Genomic DNA, 19,919 nt, shown 5'->3' with positions numbered 1-19,919 from the left:
AATATATTTGTTATTTTTTTATTATTGTTTTGCAATAGTATAGATGTTTTGTTTTGTTTTTTTTAAAAAGAATGTTTGTTTTTTAGTACACTTTTTGGTATAGATACTTTTTTTTTACTTTTTGGTAGAATATATTTATTTTTTTAATATGGTTTTTGCAATAGTATGGTTATCTTATTTTGATTTAAAAAGTATATTTTGTGTTATGTTGTTGATTTTAATTTATAAAAACTTTTTAGTATGAAAGTTATAAAATAAGTATGGGTATAATAAAGAAAATATAACTAATTGTTGTTTTATTTTTATTATTTGACAATACAATAGTAATAAATTTCAGTTAAAATGATTCCTAATTATTAATTGTTGTAATCTTCTCCCTGCAGCTAAATCTTTATCTACTCTATTTAAATTAATATTCTCATCATTTCTAGCATTATACGTTCCGTAATCAATTTCCATAATACAATCTTCATCATCATCTCCAAATTCAACAGGAGGAATATTATTTTTAACACACATGTTATGTAATATTACACAACTGTTTATAATATTCGAAGCTGTTTCCGGTGAATAGTGTAATACTCGGTGTTTCAATAAGCAACGAAACCTAAGCTTTAATACTCCGTTGCATCTTTCTATTAAAGATCGAGTGCTGATTTGATGCTGGTTGTATCTTCCCTCTGGAGTCCCCTCTTGTGGGTTGTTAATTGGTGTCAGCATCCAAAGTCGCAAGGCATAACCAGAGTCACCTATAGATAGGAAATATAAATGTGAAATTTTATAGACAACCAAATAGGAATAAAATTTAAAGAAATAACAATTTCGTAATTTTTAATTATTTTCATAAAGTACTTACCAAGAAAACAATATGCCTTATGGTCATTGTTATGGAGGTTTCGTATATATTGATACGCATTGCTATTTTTCCATATGTAGCTATCATGTGTGCTACCTGGAAACTTAGCACACACATTCAGAATAAGAAGGTCTGGATCACAAATCTAAAAAAAAATAACTTATACATAAAATTGTTATATGTAGATACAATGTCTATATAATAATTAAAAAAATAAATAAATATTTCTACTCAAGATAAAAAATACCATTAGTCTGCCTGACAATTTGAGCGTAAATTCATTGCTTACTCTTAGCTTTGCTTTTAGTAGGTTTTGAGTGTTGAGGGAAAGTTTTGAGTATGACAATTACAAATATAATTATAATTTTTGACACAAATAACTTATAACTATTGTTAATGTCAATTTTCTCTCATTTTTAAGATATATTTGGATTAAATTTATGGTGAGTAATATTTCATACCAACTGTGTATTAATCGAATGATATCCTTTTCTGTTAACGTAAACAGCTTCGGGATATAGTGCATCATTTATACGTGGTGGATAAATTGCAATATGGGTGCAGTCTACACATCCAATTACACCTGGAAATCCATGCCTTCTGTAAAATCTAAAATATGATAGATTTTTTATTTTAATGAAATATATTGGTATATTAACATAAATACATAATTTAGTTATACATACTTGTCTCTTAACAAATTCAGTTCGTTAATATTTTTGGGCAAACATACAAACTGATTAAATATTTGTGGTAAATTCAATGCATCTATAACTTCATGAATTATTTTGGAAACAGATGCTTGATTTATAGCATGATTAATATTCATTCCAATATTCCATTGATAACTTCCACTAGCAAAAAATCTGAGAGCTGTTAACACCTAAAAAATAAACACGAATGAAATTGATATTACATATTTTGTATTTATTTACCTTTCAAGGTATGCTAACTGCCGACTTTCTGCTTGGAGGGAGAAGATGGGGCTCTAACATTTCTATTAAATTATAGGCTAATGGTTTTGTTAAACGATACAATTTAACAAATTGTTGATCACTATAATGATCAAAAGGATCTATAAACGGATGAAATCGCCTAGCAGGTTGGTTTGCTAAAATTTCAGCTTCTTCAAGAATATTTATTGCATTTAAATGCAATATATTATTAAGATCAACCATAATATAATATAAAAATCACACATAAAACTAAAAAAACACACGAAAATACGCCTCGAATACCGTTTCGAATGGTCCTAACCTAACCGATACCTTTCATGCGAAAAAAATCGCATACGAACTGGAAGGGTGTGTTCGAAAATGTGGTTTATATTTTTCATGCGACTTTCGGTAGTTTCCGTGCACGACTTTCGTTCGACTGAGTTCGAAAATGTGAGCCCTGGCCTCGTGCAAACTGTGACCTATTATTGTCTTCATTTGGTCCACCCAACGGTTTGAAGATCTCCCTCTAGGACGTTTCTCGTTCACTTTTCCCTCCACAGTTAGTTTTTCTAGGCCATTGGTGTTCCTGGATATGTGGCCAAAGTATCTTAAGTATGACTGATTTATTGATATCGACAGTCTAGATTCGATATTCAGTTGTTCTAGTATTGAAATATTTGTACGGTGAGCTGTGTACGGTATTCGCAGCATCCGTCTATAACACCACATTTCAAAAGCATCGATTTTACGTTTCATTGCCAACTTCAATGTCCATGTCTCTGAGGCATAAGTGGCAATGGGGAAAATTAGGGCTCTTAGTAGTCTGAGTTTGTTGCTAATTGAAATGGCCGAATCTTTCCATATTGTATTGAGTTTGGTAATGGAATTACGTGCTATACACAGTCTTCTCTTGATTTCTGCGTCGCATCCTCCTTTGTTTGATATCAAGGATACACCTTGATATCAAGAAATTTATTTACAACCCGTAACTCGGTTACACTGATAAAAAAGATAGACTTGAACTAAAGTCGTCATCGTTCTTGAAAAAAAAATTTAGTGGCAAGAGAATTTATTTTAGCGTAAAAGAAAATATTTTGCCTGAAGAAAAACTCTCTTAACTCAAGAAAACTTGTTCTCTTGAAAAATTCGAAAATTTCTCTTGAATCTATTTTCATTCAACCAAGTGCAAGTTACTTTGTTTTAAGATAATAAGAAAATTACGCTAGGAAGTAGTTCATTCAAGAAACATGGTCATTTTTCCAATAGCTAAATACTCTTTTGATGAAAAATAATAACGACACGCCAAGACGATGACAAAGGACGGTATATACAATCAGTCGGCAGTCCGATCAGTCTCACGTCGCATTTCATATAGGTCGCACATCATAGTACGCACGGGTTTTGTTGCTTGGAATTTTCCACTTGGAATTTTGCATAATTTGCTTTTTAAATGCATATCGTATAACAAATAAGTAATCGTTATTAACATGCATTTGTCATTTTTATGGACAAATTTTAGGATATATGGATTTTTTAAAGGAGTTTCTGAAAAAATGGAAATTAGAGCATTTATTTGCTATATTTGAAGGGAAGAGACATTGCACCTAATGCACCTGTTTAGATAATGCATGCGGCGTGACTATAGATAGAATAAGAATATAGGTATCGATTTTTTTATGCAAATAATTACAAAAATTTTAGAATTTCAAGTCGTCGTATTAAAAAATTCAAAATGTGACCAAAGCTTATAATTTTAATAATTTGTTTGCTTTACTTTGATTAATCGTGATATAACATTTTTTTGTTATTTGTAGAGAGATGAACCACCCCAAAAAATACCAAGGAGTGAAGAAGCAGAAATAACTACCTACTATCGAGGAAAATAATATCACTTTACTTACTACAGACTAGGAAAACCTAAATTTATCAGAAAATAATATACCTCGTAATATACCTGTATATGCCTGTATATGATGTATAGACTTCTCTTAGATCAAAATAAATTTTAGTTGAGTCAATGGTATTCGCTATTGGTTTAAGAAAAGTGTCTCTTTAATCAAGGAATGTCCCTTTTCAATCAAGAATTTTTGCATGAATCAAAGAGACTATTGTTCTTCTAGGAAGAACTTCTTTGCATATTAATTTTGGGTCAAGAGTGAAATACAGTCCGTTCGCTGGATCTGTGTCTATGAAAGGAATGCGGACAAAAAACATTTAAATAAATAGCAATATATTTTATACGTCGACTTGACGAGTACGTCACCGCAAATCGCTCCGCCCACTCATTTTATTGGCTATTTGCAAATTTGTCGAATTTTTATTGATAGGACGCGTCGTCTCATTTTTTACGAAAAACATCGAGAGAATATCGTTTCCCCTCTCACGGATACCCCGTAGCTACAGAACGGACAGACGTACTGTACTTTGGACAGATAGATTCTTCTATTCTCTAAAGTAATTTTTTAAAGCTTATGAAAAGATAGTTAATGCTTTGGGCAAAGAAACGTCGTTCTTGGCCCTATTGAAAAGCGCCAATCTTTTGGGTCAAAGTCATATTCATTTCGACTGAGAGATCCTTTTTTTCAGTGTACCTATTAATTATAATTTATTTTAGAACTTTTACTAAACCACACTTACAACCATCAGCGTGGAAAATAAAAAAAAAAGATAATAATTCCTGCAGTAGCTGTTTTATTGACCAGTCTTCCGAACCTTAGTTACAACGTTTCGGAAAGAATATCTCTTTCCGTCGTCGGAAGCAAAAAAATACAAAGAACAAAGAAAAAAAACTATTTAAATTATCTAAATGTTCGAGAACACTTTAGTTTTTTTTTAAACAGATACGTCTACAAAAACCGTTGACGTTTAGTTTAAAATGACATTATATCAAGTTAAACTCATAGATAAAAGAAAATAATCTTCTATTAAGAGTTAAACTTCAAAACTAACAATATTTATGTACTACCTGATAACAATTACGTAATAAGGTAAAACCAAAAAGCTTTAACACTTTCTGTATGTTTATTTTTAATTTTTACTTATGTTTATTTATGTTATGTTAATTAAAATCAAAGAAGCAATTGCCATACTTTACTAACATCTACAGATGCATGAGCAATACATTTATTTTTATTAAATTGTATAAAAAAAGCCTCTTTTATTTTTCTTTTAGAGGCTATCGCTCCTTTCGTTATAATTTTTGCATTGTTAAAATCTATTCTGTGTCCTATGTCCCTTGAATGCTGACAAATTTTAGATTTGTGAAAGTCACCCTTTCTTAAATAATCTTAGATAAGTTCTTTTTAATTTGAACATTTAGGGGTCTAGATATTTCAACAATATAAAATTTATCACATTCACATGGTATTTTGTATATTACATTTTTTGTTTATATCCAGTGTTCATTGGTTTAATGTGTGTTAAAATGGATCCAAGTGTATTTTATGTTTTGAAAGATGTTCGTATGTTATATTGTTTTCCTATCCTTCTGATTTTTTTTCGAAACGCTTCATATGTATGGAATTGTAAGTTGTATATATTGTGTATTGTTAAAATTGTGTGTATTCTGTCTATGATTTGGGGTTTGTATTTCGTTTAATGTTTTGTCAATAGAAGATGGTGGATAGTCGTTTTTTTATTAATGTACTTTTTATATGGTTTATATCTCTGTTTAGTGAATTGTCGTCTAAACATATTATTTTTGCCCTATCACATACATTTCTATAACACCTTTTTTACACTTATACTGTGATTAGATGTGAAATTTAAGTAACTGTCTGTATTTGTGGGTTTTCTGTAAACATTGCTTCCGACGACGGAAAGATATTATACTTTCCGAAACGTTAAGCATTTTTTTGCTCGTTAGGCAAATTTACTCATTAGTAATCCACTGCTGACAATTAGTCTTCGTTGAATTAATACAGCAGTGTTTAAAAAGAATAACTATTTTATTTTGTAGATTTTCTTCCAGTCGCAAAATACCCATAGGACTTTTTTGGATAAATGCGTAAATATATTTAATTAATATTTTTGGAAGTAGTTGGGATACATTACAACATTTGAAATTCTTACAACACAACACGACGCCTAGTTCGGATTGTTTTTCACTTATTTTTTTACTACAGGAAACAGCGTTACATCAGACAAACCTCATACCTAAAGCCCCATACTCACACTTAGCTCCTTCGTCCCTTCGTCGCGTTACTTCACTTCGTCACTTCACTTCGTTCCTTCGTTCCTTTGCTTCCTTCCTTCATCCCATTGGATGCTTGGAAATTAGTCGATTATGCAACAACACAGCACAAAATATTTTTAATATAGTATTTCTTATTTCTTTCTTTAATACTTTTTATTTTTTATTTAGTAGAAATTTTTGCATTTTTCCATAGCCTTTGTATCTCGATTATCTTATAACTTATAGAAAAGATGAAAAGGGTCAGTGATGGGCGGTGGGTATACAGGGTTGTTCACCACATACGACACGGAGTATTGTAGCTAAACGATTAGATTTTTACAAATTGTAAGTTTTGAGTTCGTTGAAGGTCTATTAGAGCTACAATTTAAAAATATTTTTACAAGATACAGAGTGTCCCAAATAAGTAAAAAATATTATAGTTGTATTTTTTTAAATGGAACACCCTGTATATTATTCTATTTTTGGATTCTACTATTGAAATAAAGGTAAATTTGATTAAAGTTTATCACACTTAAACGTTACCGTTTTTGAAATATTTTCAATTTTATGAAATTGCAGTAAAAATTTTAAGGCTTTATTTCTCCCAGGGTATCAAAGTTTTTAATACTAAATATTTACTGAAGATTATTTATTGATCAGATATTGTGTTGCAATAATAAAAATTTTACTATCTTATACAGAGTGTCCAAAAATTTATATTAAATAATTACTAGCTTTAAACGGCAATAACTTGTTTAATTTAAGTGGAACACCCTATATATTATACGTGAATCAGATGCACAATGTAATTGTCTATCAAATTGTATTATACCATTTTTTACCCATCTCTTCAAGTTTTCGTAGAAAATGCATTTTCTTATAATTTAGACCTCATTTATCACTATACCCATGGAATATTGACATTTCAGATTATTTTATAGCACCATAATATGTACAAATTGTACAGGTGGTAAATATTGCAAGCCCATTGGCATACAAAAAAAAAAATATTTAAATATTTGTAAAAGTGTGTACCAATTAAATATACCACCATTATTTCCTACCAAAAATACCAAAAATTAGTTAATTACATACTTTCAAATTGTTTTAATTGATAAAATATTCTAAATAAATGTGGATTTGGCTCAGAAATCAATATAATAATAAGATATAAAAATGAATGTCTCTGTTGTTATAAATAAGCATATATTTAATGGGTGCAAGGGGTATTGAAGCGATACATATAGCCTAGCTTACCCAAAAGTCAACCTCACCTTCACGTGGTGCACCCTGTTTACACAAACGAGGCTCTGACGTCCGAGTATAGGCGGTATAACCTTATACAACCCTCAGACCTACCATCTTCTGGGGAAAAGGAGTAATAAACTACACCTAGCTAGCCGAGAACGTAGCACAAGGGAACTATCGTCGCGGTCCTCAGTGTGCCATAGCCATCCCGTGCTACAGTTGCAGCCAAAACTGTGCGGCAGCGTAACCGCCACAGTTAAACCTTTTCACGCAGCTTACACACAGCAATGATGTAACATTCGAGTGGGACAAAATTATCGTCCGGAGGTAAAATACCCCCTCAATCGGATCTCCGGGAGGGGGTGCCTACTCGAGCGTATCATCGGAGAAACAAAAAACATGAATGTTTCACGTTTGCGGCGTGGAACGTCCGCACTCTACTGGACAAGATAAATTCAAATCGACCAGAGAGAAGAACAGCACTGGTCTCACAGGAACTCCACCGATTAAATATAGATGTTGCCGCTCTAAGCGAAACCCGCTTTGCGGATGAAGATAGTCTCACTGAGGACCATTACACCTTCTTTTGGAAAGGTCACCCCGCAACACACAGAAGAATTCATTGCGTAGGCATTGCGATCAAAAACGAAATCGCCACCAAGTTAACAGAAGTACCTATTGGTGTCTACGAACGTCTTATGACCCTAAGGTACCCCATATCAGACAAAACTTACGTCAACATCATTAGTGTCTACGCTCCCACCCTTGACGGTAAAATTGAGGATAAGGATACATTTTACCAAGCTTTACAAAACGCACTCTAACGAATTCCAAAGCACGAACGGATCATCTTGCTAGGTGACTTTAATGCCCGTGTTGGCAAACAACAGGAAATATGGCCTGACGTATTGGGAAAACATAGAATAGGAAACCTAAATAGCAATGGTGAACGCTTATTAACAACATGCGCAGAGTATAATCTTTGCATAACCAATACGTGGTTCATGTTGAAGGACAAGTTCAAAGGTACCTGGAAACATCCTAGATCAGGCCACTGGCATCAAGTAGACCACATAATCGTTCGAAGGACGCATCTAAAAGATGTTATGCTCACAAAAGCCAGAATAGATGCCGAATGCGGCACTGACCACCGACTTTTAATTTTAAAAATGAAAATCCAGTTAAAACCCAAACATCCACACTGTAAAATGCAAAACAACATGACCAGATTGAACATGCGGGGTCTAGAGAACAACAATACGCCCTCCGGGAAGCCATCAAAGAATCACTTCCACCGACAACTTCAATCTCAATCTTGGAAGCTGAACAAGGCTGGACACAATTAAGGGGTACGATTCATAAAACCAGCGAAGCAGTACTGGAAAAGTCGAACAAAAAGAAACAACCAGACTGGTTTAACAAAAATCAACCGCATATACAGGTTTTGTTGGAACAAAAGCATAGAGCACATCAAGCAGTCACTGCAAATCCACATAATCCGAGACTGGTAGACTTTGGTTTTACTTGCGCCAAGTAAAGGATAACTGGTGGTCAGAAAAAGTGAATCAGATTCAAGAGTACGCCACGCATCACGATTATCGTAAATTCTTTGAGGCTGTAAAAGAAGTATACGGTCCAACCAAGAAGGTAAGCTGCCCAATCATGGCACAAAATGACGAACTTCTAAAAGAGGAAGAACAAACCCGAAATCGCTGGAAAGAACATTACAGCCATATCCTTAACCAAGAAAACAACCCCAATATGGAAGCATTAAACACAATATCTCAGTATAACAGCCTCGATGTATTAGACATCCCAATAACAGAACAGGAAATAAAGATCTCCATAAAACAGCAACAAATCAGCTGGCTGTGACGCGATTCCGGCGGAAATCTATAAGTGTGCAAGTAAAGAAATTATGGATCATCTTAAGGCTCTCTTTGATGTCGTATGGGAAAGCGGAGAGGTACCTCACGATTTTCGCAACGCGAATATAGTGAATATATTTAAGAACAAAGGAAGTGCATCAGACTGCGGTAATTACCGGGGAATTTTGCTATTAGCTATCGGCGGAAAAATTCTTGCAAAAATAATGTCAAACCGCCTGCACCCATATATAGAAAAAAAATCCTCCCAGGATCGCAAACGGGTTTTCGTACCAACCGCGGCACCGTCGATTCCATATTTTCCATCCGTCAACTACAGGAAAAAGTAAAAGAGCAGCAGTCTAAACTTTATGTTGCATTCATCGATCTAACAAAAGCCTTCGACTCTGTGAACAGAGATGCGCTTTGGGCAATTATGGAAAAGTTCGGTGTACCCAACAAATTTCTTACAGTGTGTAAAAGCCTCCATAACAACAACAAGTCAAGGGTGTCACATCATGGATCACTGAGCGACCCATTCCTAACAAATACAGGAGTTAGGCAGGGATGTGTCTTAGCGCCTCTCCTATTCAACATATTCATGGCAGCGCTCTCCATTATAGTGGACAGCAAACTGCAGGAGAGGATTGGGCATTAGATACAGATATGACGGCGTCTGTTCAACATAAAAAGACTCAGGGCAAAAACACGTACAAAATTTATCACAGAACTTCAATACGCTGACGACTGCGCTCTAGTTGCAAACACGGTACAACAATTACAAGAAATGTTGAACACATATACCTGGGCATACGAGGCTTTGGGCCTTAAGCTGAACATCGGCAAAACTAAAATCATGTGCACTCCCCCGGAAGATCACAACAATGCTATAAAAATCGGAGAAGAACTATTCGAATATGTGGCGGAATTCAATTACCTTGGCAGTTTGATTTCGGAAAAGGCCAATATTGACTCTGAAATTCAGCACAGGATTAGTAGCGCCTCAAGAGCATTCTGGAAATTAAAAGACAGGGTTTTCTACAATCATGACTTGAGTACAAAAACAAAACTTGCAGTATACCGAGCAATTATAATCCCCACCATGATATATGGGAGCGAAACCTGGGTGCCTTACCGCCGACACATGAACGCATTGAACAAGTTGCAACAGAGACACCTTAGACAACTCTTAAGAGTCCGGTGGTTCCATCATGTCTCAAACGTATCGGTCCTTGAAAAATCTAACTGCGAGAGTATTGAAGTCATGGTCACAAAATCCCGCTTAAGATGGGCTGGTCACGTATGCAGAATGCAAGAAAACCGCATACCAAAATCTCTGCTTTACGGTGAGCTTGTGGACGGTAAGAGGAGGCCGGGTGGACAACTGAAAAGATACAAGGACATTTTCCACGAAAATTTAAAGGGAATTAACATGCAGAATGAGTGGGAAAAAGCAGCTCACAATAGAACTCAATGGAGAAGGGTTGTAAACTCAGTTAACAGCGGCAACCAAAAAGTAGAGAGGCAACAAAGCAATGAGATTTTTGAATGTCCGGAGTGCGGTAGGCAGATAACATCACGTATCGGGCTTTTCAGTCACAGAAAAGCTCATGAAAGAAAACGCCTTGCGTGACCATTTTCTTTATGTGTGTCGAATACTCGTCAGCGAGTAACGGCTGTATGTATGTATGTAAATAAGCATTCGTCAATAAATGAAATAAAATTTATAAGGTGTTACTTTTTACCACACTGTCTAATACACACACAAAATTTAGTTTTTTAGTATTTGGAGCAATTATTACTACAACGTAAACAGTCAATTAATGTAGTTTGAATACTGGCATCATATTAATTGGTCCTCTTTAACAAAAAATATTTAAACAGTTTTTTTTTATTTTTTTAATTAAATAAGCGAACTATATCAACAATATTAGTATCTGTACCCTTTGAAAATTTGTTACATTTTTAAAAATAAGCTAAAATGTCAATGTTCCATGGGTATAGTGATAAATGAGGTCTAAATTATAAGAAAATGCTGGGGGAAAAAAGAGATGGGTAAAAAATGGAACAATACAATTTGATAGACAATTACATTGTGCATCTGATTCACGTAAAATATATAGGATGTTCTGTCTAAATTAAACAAATTATTGCCGTTTAAAGCTAGTAATTACTTAATATAAATTTTTGGACACTCTGTATAAGGTAGTAAAATTTTTATTATTGCAACACAATATCTGATCAATAAATAATCTTCAGTAAATATTTAGTATTAAAAACTTTGATACCCTTGGAGAAATAAGGCCTTAAATTTTTTACTGCAATTTTATAAAATTGAAAATATTCCAAAAACCGTAAGGTTTAAGTGTGATAAACCTTAATCAAATTTACCTTTATTTCAATCGTAGAATCCAAAAATAGAATAATATACAGGGTGTTCCGTTTAAAAAAATACAACTATAATATTTTTTACTTATTTGGGACACTCTGTATCTTGTAAAAATATTTTTAAATTGTAGCTCTAATAGACCTTCAACGAACCCAAAACTTACAATTTGTAAAAATCTAATCGTTTAGCTACAATACTCCGTGTCGTATGTGGTGAACAACCCTGTATAAGTACCCAATTTGTAGATAAATAAAATCTGGATATATATGTATTTGAGTAAAATAGAAGGAACACACAGTCGCATAAAATCGACAGTTTTCCATAGTAAATATAGGATTTTTGGACGAAGGGACGCGACGAAGGAACGAAGTGAAGTAACGAAGTGTGAGTATGGGGTTTAAATGTTTTATAGTTTCAATAACTGCATTAACAAAAAACTAAAATACTTAAATATTATCACAAAGCCATGGTTTCAATATTAATTTAATGCGATGAACATGAACTGTAACCAGGACGGCGTGAAATACATAGGAAAAATTCCTGATTTCAGCCGTATACAGGGTGTCCCATTTTAGTTGAAATCATATGGTATCTCCGTTATTCATGAAGATAGAAGGGTGCGGTTTGGACAAACCTGTGCCACTTTTTTGTCAAACGAAAGATGCTGTCAACAAAATTTTCATAGCCCTCTTCGTTTCTGAGCTACAGGATCTTTTCGAAAATGTTGCAATTTTGGACGGCCCCCGTATCTACGTTATTATGGACGATATCGAGAAGGTAAAAACTGATTCTTGTAGAACTTTTTACGTAGAATACAGTGGCATAGTCTGTTTTTCTTTGAAAAAAATATTTTTGAAAATATGAACTAAAGTTATGTTTTTTCAAATGGAATACCCTGTATATTTATAAATCATATGATCCGTCTTGCTATGAGCTTCTTAAATATCACCCTATATTTATTTTCACTATTTACTGCAATATTTAAAATATATCATTTTCTTATTAGTAGGCCGTGATAAATAACAAAATCCCAAAATGGTATTTACTAAAATAGACATACACATATTAAAATTTTATTTGGAATCGATATATTTTACTTTTGAACTGTTACCACTGAATCTCTGAATATATTTTTCTCTTTTTTATATCAGAATTTATTTTAATGGGATGGGTTTACAAATATCTAAAAGCTTGCATTATTAAAGCATTTTCCAGGTGTTCGACATCGTATTAGTTGCCACGATATATTTCATATTTCAAAAATCCCCAAAATCAGAAATCGAGAACGGACAAATCCGGGAACCAGTGAGGCAATATGGGTACATTGGTTCCAATTCATTGATTTGAGAAATACTAATTTAACAAAATTCGAATATTTTCGTTATAAGTTAAGTTGTGAGGGGGAGCCCGCTCTTACTGAAAGTATATTTCACGTAAATAAGCTTAAGGAATATTTAAAAAATCCGATACGATAGCTTCCAAGATTTACAAATAGCGGTAGAGATTTAAGTTTCCCTAATATACAAAGAATTAATTAGTGACTCTCAAAATCAAAATAAAACAAAAGACAGCAGTATTACTTTTAAGAATTCTTTAGTTTTTTTTATTATCAATCATGGCCTACTAATAAATATGATCTTTTAATATGTTTTTTTTAAATATTGCAATAAATAATAAAAATATATATAGAGTGTTATATATTTTTGAGAAGCTTATGTCAAGCCAGATCAAATAATTTATAAATATACAGGGTGTTCCATTTAAGAAAACATAACTTTAGTTCATATCTTTAAAAATATTCTTTTCGTAGAATAACAGACTAAGCCACTGCATTTTACGTAAAAAGTTCTACAATAAACAGTTTTCACCGTTTCAATACCTTTAACAATAACAGAGAAACAGGGGGTGTCCCAAATTGCAAAATTTTCAAAAAGGCCCTGTAGCTCAGAAACGAAGAGGGCTATGAAAATTTTGTTTACTGCATCTTCCGTTTGACAAAAAAGTGGCACAGGTTTGTGCAAACCGCACCCTTCTATCTTCACGAATAACGGAGATACCGTACGATTTCAACCAAAATGGGACACGATGTACAGCGCTGCGGTCGGAATTTTTTGAAATCAACTGAAATGCACCAAGCCTATAAAATGTATGGACATTATTTAAAACATTTATAGTTGAGCTTGAAAACGATCGCATTTTCAAAGTTTTACCGAAGATTATATTTTATATCCAAAAAGTTGGTTATAAAATTAAAAAATACATCAAAAAAGTAAAATTGGAACAGAAATTCCCATATATTTTTTTTTTCTACAACATTAATTAATAGATAATGAAAATCGCTTCTAAACTTTTCCATTTTTAAACGGTATTGACGATATTTTTTATGCATGTGACTCGTAGACACGTCGTTCTATTTGAGCTATCAGCAAAATTTTCATGTCGACCCAAATTACTCATAAATATTCTATTCCGCTTAAAATTCGAAAGTGAATAGCATCTTTATGTATGAATGGAAGGACAGGCATTATTCCATCGATCGTATACCATTGAATTTGATAGAAGCTTTTGTTGAACTTGCATTGAATGTATAATTTTATGAGGTATAGACAAACTGCAACAATGAAAAGCTGTTTTAGTAAAACTGTTATATCGAACTTTCATTGTCTTCATTTTTACTGAATGGGGTCCTTGCATATGTCGGGTGTAATTAAAACACACTCACCGGCAAAAAAAACCTGCCACTAAAAACTAGTCCCAATTTCAGAGTTGGATTTCTCGCGAACCACTCATTAGATTTTGATGATTTTTTTTTAAATTGCAAATTAATTCATTCGTAACGGATGCTACGTCAAAAATTTTTATTCCGAATTTATTTTGAGCATATACAGGGCACAACAATAAAACGAAGTTTTTTTCTCGAACTTTGTGATACCCTGTAGGGTGTAGCAGCTGTAGTAGGTATTGCTAAATCAAATCACATTATAGCCTCATCTTTTGTGAGTACTTTGTTTTTTTAATCACGACATTATCTCTGTATGTATTGGAGATACACTGCTTTAAAACGAACGTCTCGGAAAAATGCTTTGCAGGAAAAAACGCGACCAAACCAATTCACATGTAAACGCGCAAACTGAAGACGTGTTCGACGATGTCTTGGAAGTAGCTGGGGTTCTATGGCAGGCGTCCTTGCAGACAAGCTGTTTTCTTTTAGTCTTCGTTGGATTGTTCTCTCACTGGCTTGAGTTCTACACACGGCTTGTAGCAGATGTTGATTCTGAAACGCTGGAATTCTACGATTTTTTTAAAGTATTCAGGACAATAAAGCAGTCATCAATTGCATTTGTTTTCTTCCGGAACCCACCGTAACCACCGTAATAACAAGGCTGGACAGCTGTGACGTAAAAATCTCGTGACGTCACCAACTGGAGGCCTAACTCTATTTATCAGCGTTGATAATTATTATATTTAAATATTTTCTCCTCAGCCATATTCCATATCCGGTCAATGAACGAACAAAACTCAGAAATTCCACAATTAAAAGAACGAATTGCACATTTCGATCCACATCAAAAATAACCAATTTAACTACGAAATTTTATCTGATAATTATAAAATTTCAATAACCAAAACAAAGGATAAATAAATCCAAAAACATCTGATTTGATCTGACAGTGACAAGTGACAAGTGATGACCAAAGATAAAGAGAGGTCGACAAAAATTCTAATGCTGGGCGGCCGTTTCCAGTGACAATATTGTTGAGCTTATGGAGTGTAGAGGTAGTTGAGCTGTAGCTTGTATAATATCGCGGTGTATATTCGGTTGGATAATGGTAAAATACTAAATAAAATAATATTTAACAATAAAATTATAGTAAACATGATGCAAAAATAATAGCTATTTGCGATATTTTATGAGCTAGCACACAGAGGTCGTTGCGAGGAAATTTGACTGTTACAACTTAAATCAAATGACTTAAGTCATTAAAATAATTTAAATTAAAAAAAAAATATGTAAGTAAGTTTTCTGTGAGCTTGCACTGTTCAGGAAAGTACTGCACTGTTCAGGAAAGCACTGTTCAGGAAATAAATAAATAAATATGGCAACTTGACATTTTTTACAACAGAGCTACCACCTGAATGACGTGCGTATTGCTTCAATCATGGCCAGTCATGGACAATCGAGTATAATAATAATAATGGAGCAGTATTATTCAAGAGGAGATATTGCACTACAATACTCGTTCAAAGTTTATTCTTCAAAAATCGGTTTAAAAAGTAAGCAAAATATAACACTTACCTTCCCAAGGTATGGGAACGACATTTCTTCTCAGCAATTTTCTTTCGCCACTGGGATACACATCGTCTTTAGAGAAATGATTCTCGCACAATCGTTTATGTATCAAGATAGATTCGTCCACGCCAAGTAAGTCAGTATTGCCACTGTTTTGTAACCATTGGAAAAGAATGTTGGGCTTCCTCACGGGAAATTTAAAAAAGGTCAATACATTATCTCTCTCTTTTCTTCTATTCTTGCATCCAGCATACGCACACTCCACAGACATGGTTGCACTAACACCGCTGCCTTAAATTTAAATATTTCTACTGTGAGTGTTGGTGACTACTGTTAATAAATTAATTGCTAAAATATTAATCATTAAATTATAAATAAAACGTAAAAATTTTAAAAAATTCTATAATAAATATATTGTTCCCCAATTTTACATTAAGATTCATCTCATAAATTCATCACAATCTGGCAGCGCTGTCGCCAACACTTTTTACTCAAAGTTGATCACGTGCATCGAAAATTGTTTTGCGATTACTCTATTCGTATTAAATAACAGTAATAACAGCATTCCGCAGTAATACCCTTACTTACCAAGTAGGTAAGTGATTTCTCTACGTCTCCGTCAGCTCTGAATGACTATGCGATGCGATGCGATCAAAACAACCCAAACTACCTACGGTACGGTGTTTACTTTTCGCCGTTCTGTAAACGAAAGGAAGCGCGAAGCACGCAGCGACGCAGAGCCAGCCAAAATCTCGGACAGCCGCGACGAGGCTGACGCCCGCTCCATCTCGGACATCGTCGGCACAACGAATTCGCCGAGGTTGCCGCTCTTACGAATTTATAAGAAATTGTCAGAAAAAAAACCAAAAATCTTTCTTTACCATGTGTATGGTTATATTGCTTGCAATTATTTCTTGCGAATTCGTAAGAGTTCGTACGAAAATATTATTGGAAAAGTAATAATTTCGAATTAGAATAAGCTTTCCAATATACAGGGTGTTTCAAAAAACATGTGCCATCTCTCGTGCGGTGATTCCTCACGTAAAAATAAGATTTATTTTTCATATCAACATAGATCCGATTCTGCTTTGTTTCGTAGCTATAGGGTGTTAAATCTTAATATTTTTTCGATTTATTTTAATTTTCTTTCAAGTACTTCTAGCGTTTCGAATGACATTTTGAGGGTAAAAGTGACTATAAATGCGACATATTTTAAAGCAAAAAAAGTGTCGACATATTCACCAGAGACGTGCATATGGGTTATCACTGGAATTTTTTTGTAAAAAATGCATGTACGCCACTGACTTATTTCTCTCTTGTTAGCGAAATAGTGTAAGCAGTTTAATGCCGATTAAAAGTTGTCGATGAGATAAACGCAATTTAGTAATGTGTCTTGTCAAAAAATAAGAAAAAAGTTCCTATAAACATGGGTATGGAAATGCATAGTTTTGGAGTTGCCGGATGTTAAATCTTAGTTTAGTAGTTTTGCATGAAATTGCTGTAGGCTAATCAAATTAATATAATAAATATTTAATAATAAATTAGTTAAAATATATAATTTATTAATTTTATTTCTATTTTAATTTTATTAATTGTGATTAATAAAATAGCGTTTATCTCATCAAGGAGGCCGAATTCGACAAAATATCAAGAGATAATTTCTAATTGGTATTAAACGGCCTACACAATTTTGATATCAAAAGAAAAAGAAGGCAGTGGCGCACATGTTTTAATATTGAAAAATTTTCCAGTGATAACCCATATGCACGTCCCTGATGAATTTATTGACACTTTTTAGCATTAAAATATGTAGCACTTATAGTAACTTTTACCCTCAAAATTTCATTCGAATCATTAAAAGTACTTGGAAGAAAATTATCATAAATGGAAATATTATTAAGACTTTAACACCCTGTAGCTACGAAACAAAGCAGAGTCGGACCAATGTTTTTTGAGACACCCTGTATAAGAAATATAAATGTAATAATTATAATTTTGAAGCGTAAAATTATCATAAAGAAGTTAAATAAGAATTTAAATAAGAATCTTAAAAGCACATAAAAATAAAATAACAAAAAATAAATTATTACAGAACAGAAATCCATAATATTTTAAATTACCTATTAGTATTTATTTGTTTCTTTTTCTATGTTATCTTAAAGCTGTAACATAAAAAATGTGAGGAAAATTCCTTGAAAAGTTGCTAAATGCTCATTTTAAAAATGGTAAAATATACAAGAATACATCAAGGCTAACGAAAGAAGAAAGACAAGTCAAACATGCTAAGTAATTATAGAAATTTTTAAGTTGTGTCTAACGAACACATATTATAACGATAACATAGAGACAGAAATGTACAAGCGACATTCAACATTTGTTTAGAAGATAAAGATAACGCTTATTCTTCATTCTGACAACTAAGAAAATGAAAAAGCTGTTAGGAATAACATGACACTAAATAATTTGAAGAGTCAATGTTAGTCATTAGGTAGATCCAACTTAAATAGTAATTAGTTATTTTTAGACGAGTGGATTAGTGCAGAAATATGTTTTTTTTCTTTTTTTTAGATTTTTCTTATTCTTTTACTTTAACATATAAAGTGACACTTTTCATAATCCTTTGATGTTTTGAAAAATGTTTTATTTCGCTAAGAAATGTAAAAAATCGCGCCTCTGCATTTGGTCCTAATCATGGCTGAGAAACTTAAATGGAAATGACAGTTCATTAAAAATAGTTTTTCCTCCAAGATGCAGAGGCGCAAAATATTAAAACTGTCAATATTAACAATGCAAATGTCAATATCTGACAATAATAAAATTTGATTTTTAACTGTCACTCAGAGACGCTTTTGTTGTGATTTTACGGTTTGATTTCGTTTGATTTGTCGAATTATTGTAAAATTAAATTCCTTCAGATTTTTTGCCAGTATTCTGTTTTAGACAATGTTTTTTAAAAATGGTGGGACAATTTGTGTTTTGTAATAACTTTTAATTATTTTTTATCATGGAGTTTAATTGTTGTACTCCTGGTTTCCGAAGGATACAATGGTAAGTAAATTAAACATATCTACTTACAGTTATAGATTTTTTAAATTAGTACTGCTAATAAATGCTACTTGCAGAGCAGTTATTTAAATTTTTTTACGGTGCATGTAAGGAATTAAGGACGCGCGTTTTATATTAGCATGATCAGCAGATGATTACATCTGATTTAATTTGTTTTTATTATTTCAGGTCCCAAACGGAAACAAACTGGGAATCTTGCCTACACCAAAATTATATACCTAGCCGTTTCCAATTCACTTCAAAGGGAGGAAAATTATGTAAAACTGCCTGCTATTTGCTGAAAACCGCCAAAGATTAAATTATAACTGTAACAACTTAATATATACTATTTCTAGTATTTTTAATATATTTTTTAATTAATATCCGACATATAAGAAAACTTTGTGTGCTTTTAATTCAGTTGATTTATCGTTTATAATATGTTCGACCTAATTAAAAGCACACAAAGTGTTCTTACATGTATGTCTAAATTTATTTTAAATTAACTAAAACAACCCCCCTTCCCCGCACCCTTCTCTTCCATTAGTATTTCTTCCTCTGTCTACCAGAGGCGCCCTTGTATAATAAAATTGAAATGTATTATAAGTTGCCTATCTATTTAATAGTATAAGTCTTTTATCTATGGTACTAATCAACAAACTTATCAAATAGTTTCTATTGTTTTTGTAATGTCACTGTCATTGAAAAGTCATATAATCACTCTTTGTTGGCAGTTATACTCCAGCGGAGAGAGTTTCAAGTTCCAAGTCAGGAAGTTATCGGCTATTGATGCTTTAAATGAAAACGCTAGAGATAAATTTCTGGCCTTAAAACCATTTCTTCTAGATTAACTGCTAACAAACAATAATACTAATCTTTTTCAATTACACTACTGAAACATTAAGCATTGACAATTGGTCTCCGTTGGGTTAACGCAACAGTGTTTACAAAAAAATAACTATTTTAATTTGTAGATTTTCTTACAGTGGCGAAATGCCCATAGGTCTTTTATGGAGATCCCTATCTTTCTTATTTTTCAAATTTTCTGTTTAGGTGCTGTAATACTCAGATGTTTATAAGGAACTGTTTCTTATGCTTGACTTACAAAATGAC

At 32.9% G+C, this 19,919-nt stretch overlaps 1 protein-coding gene across 1 annotated transcript in view; it reads right to left on the bottom strand.

Annotated features, from left to right (window-relative positions):
• LOC115883689 overlaps positions 1-16,465 on the bottom strand; it is a 125,638-nt gene extending 109,173 nt beyond the window's left edge. Inside the window, exons 1-2 of the mRNA XM_030902082.1 lie at positions 16,350-16,465; positions 15,768-16,052 (exon numbers count right to left, since the gene is read on the bottom strand). Coding sequence (XP_030757942.1) covers positions 15,768-16,032 — 265 coding nt within the window. The 5' untranslated portion in view covers positions 16,033-16,052; positions 16,350-16,465. The remainder of the gene's footprint in view (positions 1-15,767; positions 16,053-16,349) is intronic.
• Positions 16,466-19,919: the final 3,454 nt, after the last annotated feature.

The sequence above is a fragment of the Sitophilus oryzae genome, unplaced genomic scaffold, assembly GCF_002938485.1.
Source record: "Sitophilus oryzae breed Bouriz unplaced genomic scaffold, Soryzae_2.0 scaffold_1976_pilon_pilon, whole genome shotgun sequence".
Classification (NCBI taxonomy): Eukaryota; Metazoa; Arthropoda; class Insecta; order Coleoptera; family Curculionidae; genus Sitophilus; species Sitophilus oryzae.
Note: the sequence above shows the minus strand (reverse complement) of the source record. Positions and strands in the feature narration are given on the sequence as shown.